Here is a 12,130-nt window from a genome sequence, read left to right on the forward strand (position 1 = left end):
ATCGAATAAATTGTTTATTAAATTGCACAATATTTGTCTGGTGCATCTCTTATGACTTCAAAATCAAGAATTTATGTATAATGATCTCATCTCCTTGGCTTGTCCGGGATGAGTGGAACAGCCTACAGCCACACAACCAACCATTTTGCCAAAACGCGCCCAAATCCATTTAAAATGGATGGGGGGGGGGGGGGGGGGGGGAAATCTGTCCAAGGATAATTGAAGAAGGCAATGCCGGGATTAGATAATCCCCGCTAATCCTCACTAGGGTCGCGGGGCGTGCTGGAGCCTATCCCAGCTGTCATCGGGCAGGAGGCGGGGTACACCCTGAACTGGTTGCCAGCCAATCGCAGGGCACATACAAACAGACAACCATGCGCACTCACAGTCACACCTACAGGCAATTTAGAGTCTCCAATTAATGCATGTTTTTGGGATGTGGGAGGAAACCGGAGTGCCCGGAGAAAACCCACGCAGGCACGGGGAGAACATGCAAACTCCACACAGGCGGGACCGGGGATTTAACCCGCGTCCTCAGAACTGTGAGGCTGACGCTCAAACCAGTCGTCCACCGTGCCGCCACAACGGAAAGCATCCATCCATCCATCCATTTTCTGAGCCGCTTCTCCTCACTAGGGTCGCGGGCGCGCTGGAGCATATCCCAGCTGTCATCGGGCAGGAGGCGGGGTACACCCTGAACCGGTTGCAAGCCAATCGCAGGGCACATACAAACAAACAACCATTCGCACTCACATTCACACCTACGGGCAATTTAGAGTCTCCAATGCATGCATGTTTTTGGGATGTGGGAGGAAACCGGAGTGCCCGGAGAAAACCCACGCAGGCACGGGGAGAACATGCAAACTCCACACAGGCGGGGCCGGGGATTGAACCCTGCACCTCAGAACTGTGAGGCTGACGCTCTAACCAGTCGTCCACCGTGCCGCCACAACGGAAAGCATGTGACGTATATTTAACTAATGCAGAGCAGTGCGGTGTGTTCAAGCATATCCGGATTTTGATTTTGCTATAGTGGGATTCATAATATTGTGTCGGTGATGTATGATAGGCCAAATAAGACAATGCTCTTCAATTAGATGGCAGAAGGAGCACTATTTCTTAACCTGTGTATAAACCTTTCGTGACATGGTTTGGTGGTGTCCCGTGATGTTTTTTTCCTGGGTCTGCACGCCGCAGACGGATACGTTTTTATCTTTTCGTTGTTCACATTTCCAAAGTTTATGAAGTAGTCTTTTAGAACCGCCCTCATACTGATATCCAATCAAATTTCACCAACTCCTCGGATAGTGATTGGTTGCGCAGTCCGTTCTTAGGCGTATTCACGACATTAATTACGCTCTTTTTTCAGCTTCTCCCAAATATTGTAGCACCAGAATTACGTACCGGTAAGCGACTGTACTGGGAGAAGAACGCACAGAGCATAAATGAAGCGTAGGGACTATTCAAGTCAAAAGCTCAAGCTGCTGTACTAAGCATTTCAAGATGGTTTTAGAAACTATTTCGAGGATAATAAAAGTTCAGCTCCCAGCATACCTGAAGAAGCTTCCCCTTCCGGAGACGATCGGCGGATTTGTAAGGTTAACAGGTGAATAAACACTTGCAATACAGTATCTTGTGAATGTCCTGACGTCTTGACTAATGGTGACACTTATTAGCTCCAAGCGCCTAACCTTCACTTCACTTACGGCATACAAACAAGTGCAACGAGTCGGTCGCTGTAAATGGGAATGTCCGTTTAAGTAGACCTTGTAGAATATAATTCTAAACCGAATTAATTATTGAGGAACGTGACATTCATGACTTGGATGATAATGATTGCATTACTTCAACTACTTTGAAGCGTGTATTATTGTTGTGCAATGTAGTTACGGTTGTTTTTCATACATTTCCTGAAATATATTAAGTACTTGGACTTTGGCACGAGACTACTGCATTGTACACTCTACCGAACATGGAAATGATGGGAGCTCCTATCATTTCCATGTTCGGTGTGGCATTTGACGTGTTAGGTGTTAGATGATTAAAAACCGGCATATGGCGACAATCATCACACTGGGAAGGAAGTTCAGAGGGTAACAGGTTGTCAGTACAAGTGGATAAACAGCAGTAGAAGCAAGTGTGTAGACCCATTATAGTTTTTTCTGTGTGTCTGAAATACCCACTTGGATATGGTACATACTAGTTTAAAATTGGACATATAGTTTGAATTGACTTGTGAAAGAAAAACTGTTCCCCCTCATGTGCCGTGCACCTTCTTAACAATCGTGTACATTTACGTATCCGTAGTGTCCGAATGGCTGCGGTTGCTGCCTCTGCTGGGCATCTTGGCTCTGCTAGGCTACATGACCATTCGGCCCTTTTTTCCCAAGAAGAAGAAGCAGAGAGACTGTCTGATCAACCTGAAGATTCAGAAGGAGAATCCCAAAGTGGTCAACGAGATAGACATTGAGGACCTTAACAGTGCAAATGTGTGCTACTGTCGCTGTTGGCGCTCCAAAACTGTAAGTCAATTTCTCAGTCCACGCCATCTTCTCAGGAAGTGAGAAGTCTGTACAGTATTTATTTTTTTCCATTTGACATGAAATGTGTTGTCATTGTAGTCACTGACTAGGTAAGCAGGGGTGTAAAACTCATTTTCGTCACAAGTCACATCTTGGTAATGGTTTCCCTCAGAGGGCTGTTATGGCTGAAAACTACTGTATATACTGTACTGTATTGTGAATGTGTAACTTCCCCATCCTGTAATTACATGTACACAATTGCTCCTGCATTTGATTAATATATACCTGTATATTTTTAACAACAAATTGAATTTGAAATATGTGACTGGCTGGGATAGGCTCCAGCCAGTCGCCTAATTACCGCCTAATTCGAATTAAGCGGTATAGAAAATGGATTGATGACTTTGACGTCAGAAGTCAAAGAGCTTGAGTTTGAGGAGTCTGTTCAATTCCAACTCCGTGATGGTTTGAATCTCAGTGTGAATGGTTGTCTGTCCCTATACGCCTCCTGTGATTGACTGACAACAAGCTAGAATGTTCTCCAGCTCCCCACGACCCTGATGAGAATAACTCGTGTGTGTGTGTGTGTGTGTGTGTGTGTGTGTGTGTGCGTGCTATCATAATGTTTTATCTCTACAATATATGTATCTAGATTTTAAACCTCCTTCAGGTAGAAGGATACAGTAAGTGGTTGGGCAGCTGGCTATTAACATGAACACATTTCCTCTTTTTAGTTTCCTGTTTGTGACAAGTCACACTTAAAGCACAACGAGCTGACTGGAGACAACGTGGGACCACTCATACTCAAGAAGAAGATCCTATAATAGACCACCTACTTGGAGATTTCCCTCTCCCCAGTATTTAGATTACATTTATTTACACTGAAATCATTTATTTGCACGTACAGGTGAGAAATTTAGTGTCATGCAGTCATCATCTGAAGTAGTCCTGATATAGTGACAAAGGAATGGTTAGCCTTTTTTGTGGTTTCAGCAGACTCACTTACATACAGTGGGTACGGAAAATATTTACACCCCCTTAAATTTCTCACTCTTTTTTTTATGTTGCCGGCATTTGCTAAAATCATTTAAGTTCATTTTTTCCCACATTAATGTACACACAGCACCCCATATTGACAGAAAAAAACTGAATTGTTGAAATTTTTGCAGATTTATTATAAAAGAAAAACTGAAATATCACACAGCCATAAGTATTCAGACCCTTTGCTCAGTATTTAGTAGAAGCACCCTTTTGAGCTAATACAGCCATGAGTCTTTTTGTGAATTTTTTTGGGGGAAGTTTTTCACACCTGGGTTTGGGGATCATCTGCCATTCCTCCTTGTAGATCCTCTCCAGTTCTGTCATGTTGGATGGTGAACGTTGGTGGGCAGGCCTTTTCAGGTCTTTCCAGAGATGCTCAATTGGGTTTAAGTCAGGGCTCTGGCTGGGCCATTCAAAAACAGTCTGAAGCCACTGTATTTTAGCTTTGTGCTCTATTTTAACAATGAGTGAAACATTTAAGGGGGTCTGAAAACTTTCTGTACCCACTGTGTGTGTAAATTAGATATTGGTCTCTCTGGAAGCTTTCATAAATCAGTGAGACCACTTTGAAAGTACAACATACAGTAAATGCAGTGACTTGATGTAATGGCCTTTAATAAGTATAAATGTCCAAGGGCAACAATTTCCCTCTATTAGATGTGAAGTAAAACTGCTATGCAGTCTGTAATCTCATTGTGCTACAAACTACCAATTTTAGCCACCTTGTTGAGTTATTGTGACAACCAGGCCTTTTTCCTTCATTGTGACTGTGTACCAAATTTAAACTATTGCAATATGAAATACTCATGCATAAATTATTATTTGGGAAACTCATTGCAACCTTTCTGTGCCCATTGATGTTACTCAATCATTTCAAACCATAACACACTCGAGTTGTATCAGCATTGCAGTAGAGTTTTACAAAGCCTTATTGAGGTTCATGTAAGTGAACTAAGCCTTGTTGTTTTCAGCCCGTTTCTTTTTATGCACTGTACCATAACGGCTGTAAATACTTTACTTCCTTCTGAAGTAATTCCTAATACCTACCAATATTTTTACATAAATGTTTACATCATCACAGTTGTATTTTCGTGTTTCCTAGATCATGGTTTGAATTTGTTTATTCTATATTGGCACAGTAATGCTTTGAACTAAATGCTAGCCCGTTAATACAATACTCCGAAAAGGTTTGGAGACACTCTACTAAATGAGAATGCTCATGGGATCGCAACTTTATTGCTATTCATCTAAAAATTTCAACTTTTGGTCGACGGTACTACCCTAACCCTATAACTGAAGTACTAAGCAAGAGATTCAACTTTTTTTTTTTTAAATAACTTTATTTAAGAATATTTAGTAGAAAACTAATTCTCAGTTCCATATATATCTCATAAATACTAATACTGAAAACAAAAACTTTGTATCACATAATTTAAATAAAATGAACAGCTTGAAGTTCCTTAAAATACACTGCAGATTTTTTAAAATAAAAGTAACAAAAAGTGATTTAAAAAATGACTGCTAAAAGATATGTTTAAAGGACTGAATAGGATTCAGCTTCCATTTTGAAACAAAGGGAAATGTGTGGATTACTGTATACACTTTCCTGAGCTTTTACACATTTTGATTAAAAACAATAGGACTTAAAATGTGTCAAACATAAGCTCATGTTAAAAAATACACTACTGCTCATTTTAGCAACTAACGCAATAGGCTTACTAGCTGCAATTATTAGTATTACCACTTCAGTCAGAGTCCCTTGTTTTAACAAATAGGAACAACCACAGTCATTTTTAAAAATGAAAACCACATTCATAAAATTATTTCATTCAATTATAAAAAAACAACGTTTTGACTCTGAACAGAAACTACCTCTCGTACGCTTGCATGACCGTTCACATGTTCAGATGTGAGTCATTGGTTTGAGGCGTAGAAATCACCAGTGGCTATAAATACATAGAGTAGTCATTATTCACAGGTGTGCTCCTGCAGGAGAGAGAATAGCAGGAGCTGTCTGGAAGACAGCAAGATGTAGCAGGCCACTCGGTGGCTAAAGGAGAGCTGACATATCCAACATGTCATTCCAGTTATTTTGTTTCAAATTAAAACTGAGTTGAGTGTTCCCTCAAGAATAAATACAGAAATAGATGTGAACAGTGAGGATTTCCACGATGATAGACAATACTGTTGCGGCACTTGCAGACAAATGCCATCAAATCCAAAATGAAAGATTATTTCTTTCAACACCCCATTGGCTGCATTGAGACTGGTGATGTCAGAGAGTGCTTTCATAGGTGACCGGCGTTTCATTGTCCTCATCGCCACCTGCCGCAGTGCCTGGAGGAGATGCAGAGGGAGCACAGGCAATAGTTGATGACATTTTGTGTCATGCTTTTTCCATACTTCTCAAAGTATGTTCCAGAAGACCCCATGTGGTCTATAAATTAATGGTTGAATGCTTTGATACCTGTACTAACTAGTGAACAGGTAATGTTATAAGTAACACATTTCAAGTAACTTTTTATTCGTAACCTTTGATGAGCACCACTTTTGGCACGGAGTTCCTTATTTTAATTTATTATGTCATCATTACCATTTAGCTTTTTGGCTTATAACTGATACTCCAGTGAAATGATGTACAGTGGACCCCTGCATATTTCTGGTTTGGTATTTGCGGCTTCACCTATTTATAGAATTTTTGGGGACTCTATCGTTATTCGTGGAACCACACGCTTATTTGCAATATTTTTTTCCAGATCCCCCAGATACTTTCATTTTTTTTTAATCCAATCCCCTGCTTATTCAAGTTTCTTTAAAGAAAAAAAAATCGTACCCGAAATATACATTTTCATGGTAATTATAATTAGACTTTACACCTTTATCGGTATCGGCCGATAATTAGCATTTTATACTGTTCGGCTGATCGGCTATGTCATAATTCGCCGATCCGATCAATGAAGTCATGGATCGGCTCCGCAAAAGACATTTATTTACTCCGCGTAGCCATCGTGCACAGTATATATGAATCCAAACGCTAGTTTATTTTTAGCCTTGTCACGTGTCTTTTGGCGTAGTCGTGTTAATATCTGACGGCCAATAAAGTTATTTTAAAAAAACATGCCGGCGGTGTGGAACAGACAACACGGCTGAGACAGACAATACGTAATGCCCGGATCAGACTACAAGACAAATTTGCTCTTTCACGATTGCACTATGTCAGACTACTGCAATAAAATCTTGTATTCCGATACCACCGCATCCCGTTTTTTCCGATCACTGGGCTTCATTGTATCAACGCAAACGCGACCGGATACACTCGTTACCATGGCGACGACAACAATAATGGATCGCGCCGTGTGTAAGAACAAAATGGGGGAAAATGTGTGTTGGTGGTCACCGGTGCTCAGGACAGGAGAGGATGTTCGTTTAAGGCTTGCTTAAACAGGGATGTTCACGTACTTTTAATACGATACGGCTCGCAAGCAGGCAACAAAAACGTTATGTAGCCTAGCAAGCTAGTGGTACCACGAACGGTTGGACGTAAACATGCCGCCGTTCTGTCAAATAATGCTCTAAAGTTTCGGTGTGGGCGAAGTCATTTCATTAAAAATAAAGTAATTTAGCGGCACGGTGCAGACTGGTGAGAGCGTCTGCCTCACAGTTCTGAGGACCTGGGTTCAATCCCCGGCCCCGCCTGTGTGGAGTTTGCATGTTCTCCCCGAGCCTGCGTGGGTTTTCTCCGGGCACTCCGGTTTCCTCCCACATCCCAAAAACATGCATGAATTGGAGACTCTAAATTAACCGTAGGTGTGAATGTGAGTGCGAATGGTTGTTTGTTTGTATGTGCCCTGCGATTGGCTGGCAACCAGTTCAGGGTGTACCCCGCCTCCTGCCCGATGATAGCTGGGATGGTAGCTTAATTGAAGACTCTAAATTGCCCATAGGTGTGAATGTGAGTGTGAATGGTTGTTTGTTCATACAGTATGTGCCCTGCGATTGGCCGGCAACCAGTTCAGGGTGTACCCTGCCTCTTGCCCAAAGTGAGGATAAGCGGTATTGAAAATGGATGGTGGAATATTGCACCTTTTAACTTTTAGGTCAAATTCCAAGTTGTTTTGATTGCTGAACCACCAACTGATTGAGTACAGTGTTGACTCACACTTTTCTACTTACAGATTTTGCAGATTTCATTTGAAACCCATCATCTGTTATTTGCTAAAAACCTTACCTAGTGAGTTGAGGCGCTTCATGTAGTGCTTTGGCGCCATGTTATGGAATCTATAGGCAATTGTAAAGCTTTTTATGGGGCCATGAATTACAGATTTCCACTATCTGTGGTAATGCTCGGTCCCAAAACACTGTAATAGGCAGGCCTACTGTTTTTTTTTTCCAATATTAAATGTGTTGGGCAGGATTTATTTAGTGGTTGAGTGGTCCATTTTCTCAAGAAACTACTCTACTGACATTACTGCAGTGGTTGAAAGGGATGATAGCCAAGCTAAAGTTGTGTTACATTTACTCATTACTTCACGACTACGAGGCATGGGTGATGGAATCTGAGCCGGGTTTGTTGATAAATATGCCCCCACGTTACCTACCTAAGAAAAAGGCTGATAAATTAGTTTTGACTCGCTCACCACAGGCGGAGTTCTTTGGTTTCTGCAGCAGGCATGGTCCACACAGGCCAATGATAAGGGCTCCTACTGGCGCCGTGAGAAGAATGGAAAGCACAGCTACAGTCAACACGTCCATGCCATACTTCTGCATCTGCTTGTCTTGCCTAGTTCTGGCCATGTCCAAAGCTGTGGAGCCAATGGCTGCCTGGTGATTTAAAAAACAGTTTACCTCTATGGTCCCTCATGTAACATTCAACAAACGTCTGAATGAATGTTTTTTTTAAAGAAACTACCTGCACTGTGGCCTTGGGCATCCACGCCAGCGCAATAAACACCTTTTCTCGAATGTTAAAGCCGGCGAACAACACGCAAAGATAGGTGAAAAGAAGTCGAATCACCAGGGCAATGAGCAATGAAGCAATACCCAGACCTGCAGAACAAAACAGATATGTACAATACTGTCACATAAATTTTGTTGAGAGCAGCCACCTCTGTTAATTTAAAGTCAAAGCATACAGCTTTCAAGATCAATCTTTCAACATTTCCAGCACCATTAAAGCTTACATGTGTACACATAGTATAGTATAGTAATTTACTGGTCATATACCCCCATAAATGTTTTGTAACAGCAGAGAGAAAGAGAAATGAAACAGGCTCATCAGTAAATGTCAAGTTTTAATGAAAGCTCTGAAATAAAAATGTAAAAATGTTCACATTAATCACATCCTGTATGTTTTACCATATTTCAAATCCAATGTGATGGTGTATACAGACAAAAAAAAACCTCACAATCCAAATACATCGAACTTAGTAGTATATTTGATTTCATCACAATTCAGTTAATTGTAGCATTTTCAAGAATTGTTAGGACCCGTGTGAAGAATGTTAAGTGATTCTGTATGTGCTCTCACCAACTATGTGTCCCTCCAACTCGGACACTCGTATCTCTGCTCCGATTAAACCAAACAGAAGTGGCTGAAACACATCCCATGCCCAGCCCACCACTTCCTCTACGCGTGCCTTAACACACACACACAGAACATGATGTTAATGCCTGCTGCTTCTGGCATGAAGCTGAGTAGGAAAAGTATGTCACTGTAAAAATGTTACCGATGTTTGTCAGTTAAATGATAAAAGCTGTGAAGGGGTTTACCTTTTCTGTACCCCATCCGAGACCAGCAAGAAATGCCAATACCAGAGTGCAGAGGCCACCAGAACCAGGAAAGCCAGCCACACCACTGCCAAACACAGCAAAGACAGACAGGCCGAGTACCAGGAAGGATCGCTTCATCACCAAGTGTTTCTGCAAGGTCAAAAAACAGCCAATGAGTACACATTTTATGTTTTAAACACCATTTTGGCCAATCGCAGTTTTAAGGTTAATCTGAGCTTTTCCAGAACAGTATCATTCATAAAAATCAAAGATAAATAAACTGATAATTGTAGTTTGTCACCTGTGTTTTGCTATAGACACAAGCATGTTTTGAAACAGGAAAGTTAGTGGAAATTGAAAGTGCAACCAAGTTCATTTTCGTGTTTTGTTTCCAAATACATTATGTTTGAAGAGCTGAAAACATCCAATGACTGAGAACAATATAGTACTGAATTGTTAAGATTTCACCCAAATTTTCCTGATTTTGTGGGTGGGGCTAAAAACTAGCCCTGTGACATCTTGCGGTTGGGGCGTATACCGCATTATATAAACACCAAGTGCCCTTATTCCATGCGGTGGCCATTTGGTGGAATTGCACTTCTTTGTTCATAAATTCACCCAGTTCTACCAGTGTAACGTACAACTGGCCATGAAACTATTGCAACGTTCCATTTACCTTGGAAATGGGACATTGGAGCTGGGAATGACATCACCGCCGAGTTATCGGCGTTCCATTTACCAAGTCGGAAAACAAGATGGCGACCACTGCGAAAAAAACTTCAACTTCTAGACAAACGTGGTCCTTCTGCAACCTTCACACATGGTGGATGAATAGGAAACACAAAGACGCAGAAGGTGACCTATTTTTTGGTTCGGTGTATTTCATTGCTTACAAGGGTGTTTGTCTTTGCTCTGTGTTTGTGTTGCTCTTTTTCTTTCTTGGGTTTAAAATGTTATTGTGTCATATTCTTTACTGAAATACGTTTTGTCTCTTGTCTAGGATAATCTAGATAATAATAATGCTGCAGCATACACAGTGAATTGAAGACTGGAACCGATCATGCTGAGTTTACCATGGCAAACCAAAAGAGCTTCCGTGAGATCTACTTTTCCATGATAACTATTACTTTATAGAACATCAATGTAACAGCAGTATCTTGGATTTTGATGAAAAAGATTGACTAACACAAACAAAACAAAAACACCTATATAATATACTATCTATATTGATACGACCTCCTCATTTTGTAAATGATCATTTGTATTTATTTTTTGAACTGGTTGACCTTTTGCACATTGTTTCAGCTCTCCACTCATCTTTTCCGTAATTCTCACTCCATATTGATATGCTGATTTTATTATTATTATTGTGGTTCTGCATTTTTGGATAAACTTTGGCTTCTCTGTTAATTTAAACACCCTCTCTTTTTCTTGAAACACTTTCAGGATGAGGTGCAAGTGGAGGCGCCTACAAGATCTGCAGAACACCCGGATCGATGCAATGGTGATGATCATAATGGCGGCTTGTTTTCTCCACAACATGTGCATGGGTGCTTTGGAGATCTGTCAGAACATCCAAATGGATGCCCAAGACCGGCAGATGAAAATGAGGCCATGCTGTCAAATGATCCGGCTTTCTTAAAATGTTCATACTGTAAATAGTTATCAATAATGCACTGCTGTCATTACCTTTTTTTTTGCCAATACTTTACTGCAATAACTTCAAGTAGAAATGTAATAGAGTTGAATGAAATACTCAAAAAAACACAACAAAGATTCAAATTGGGAAAAATAAAGTTTCTCCCGGCAGTAAGGTAGTGAACATTGTGCAAAAGTGTAAACATAAAATGTACATTAAATGAAAAGTGTTATCAATGTAACTCTTCCAGTTGATCTATCAGTCGACACATCAGGGCCTCAAATCCTTGCTGGGTTGACTTCAGTTGAGCCAGCAACTCTTCATGGCACCTCTGACTAGCCTCCTCGGACTCACGGAGGACTTGGATGGCATCATCATGTTCCCGCCGACGCATATGAGGCCGTGTGGGTGTTGGTGCCATGTGGGTGCTGGTGCCATGTGGGTGCTGGAGCAAGAGGCAGGGTGACACCTGACGGTCCAAGCTTTTCTAGTCTTCTTACTTTAACCCTCGCTGATGCGCAAACCACAGGAAAGACATTAATTATCATGAGGAACAGGGTCTGGTCTCTATTAAAGCCTTAATCTGCAAGCATGGCAGGAGATAGGGAGGGAGCATTCTCCTCCAACCTCTCTACAAGACATGAGTAATATTATCAAACATTGTCTCATGGACACCACTTTTTTAACTTTTTTTCCCCTTCCTTAACCTGTTGTGATGCGCTTGTCCTCAGCCATGACCAGGCAGTCATGCTGATGTAGTTCGTAGCTGCATCGTGTGTTCTCTAGAACATAGGGGCCAGTGTAGATCCAAATATAGGCCAGTGCTGTTGTCCACATAGACTGGAGGGGGAAAACATTTACATTACAACTATTTCCCACAGAATATTTTTTGCGTCACAAATATTTTGGAATAAAAATGGAATCATAAATTTTCCATCCATATTAGGGCTAGACTATGATTGTTGATAAATGAGTGAGCAGTTGAAACAATATTCAGAATGTGCATCCCTAGTCCAGAGGTCATTCACTGCTACACAGTACTTTTAAACATTCTTCACATAAATAGGTCGCGAAAACATAAATGAAAACGAGATGTCTATAGCAAGAAGCCACCGGGCTAGTATTAGCCATCATTAGCACGGGCTGAACTGTAGCTCAC

The 12,130-nt window shown here is 41.1% G+C and overlaps 2 protein-coding genes and 1 long non-coding RNA gene across 5 annotated transcripts in view; 2 read left to right on the forward strand and 1 right to left on the reverse strand.

Annotated features, from left to right (window-relative positions):
* The first annotated feature begins 1,386 nt into the window (after positions 1 to 1,386).
* cisd2 (CDGSH iron sulfur domain 2) lies at positions 1,387 to 4,397 on the forward strand. Its single transcript, XM_061772289.1, has 3 exons — positions 1,387 to 1,606; positions 2,308 to 2,522; positions 3,257 to 4,397. The coding sequence occupies exons 1-3, from the start codon at positions 1,504 to 1,506 to the stop codon at positions 3,344 to 3,346; spliced, it is 408 nt and encodes a 135-aa protein (XP_061628273.1). The 5' UTR covers positions 1,387 to 1,503; the 3' UTR covers positions 3,347 to 4,397.
* The window catches only part of si:dkey-162b23.4 (sodium/hydrogen exchanger 9B2), a 24,517-nt gene continuing 16,414 nt past the window's right edge, over positions 4,028 to 12,130 (reverse strand). For all 3 annotated transcript variants that reach the window (XM_061772282.1, XM_061772284.1, XM_061772283.1), the window contains exons 9-13: positions 9,333 to 9,482; positions 9,091 to 9,199; positions 8,473 to 8,609; positions 8,201 to 8,384; positions 4,028 to 5,900 (exon numbers count right to left, since the gene is read on the reverse strand). In XM_061772282.1, coding sequence (XP_061628266.1) covers positions 5,839 to 5,900; positions 8,201 to 8,384; positions 8,473 to 8,609; positions 9,091 to 9,199; positions 9,333 to 9,482 — 642 coding nt within the window. In that variant the 3' untranslated portion in view covers positions 4,028 to 5,838. The remainder of the gene's footprint in view (positions 5,901 to 8,200; positions 8,385 to 8,472; positions 8,610 to 9,090; positions 9,200 to 9,332; positions 9,483 to 12,130) is intronic.
* LOC133477489 (uncharacterized) lies at positions 9,890 to 11,013 on the forward strand. The gene is made up of 3 exons (XR_009788382.1): positions 9,890 to 10,187; positions 10,333 to 10,428; positions 10,779 to 11,013. It is a non-coding gene; the product is annotated as an uncharacterized LOC133477489 (long non-coding RNA).

This window comes from Phyllopteryx taeniolatus, chromosome 4 (genome assembly GCF_024500385.1).
Source record: "Phyllopteryx taeniolatus isolate TA_2022b chromosome 4, UOR_Ptae_1.2, whole genome shotgun sequence".
Taxonomy (NCBI): domain Eukaryota; kingdom Metazoa; phylum Chordata; class Actinopteri; order Syngnathiformes; family Syngnathidae; genus Phyllopteryx; species Phyllopteryx taeniolatus.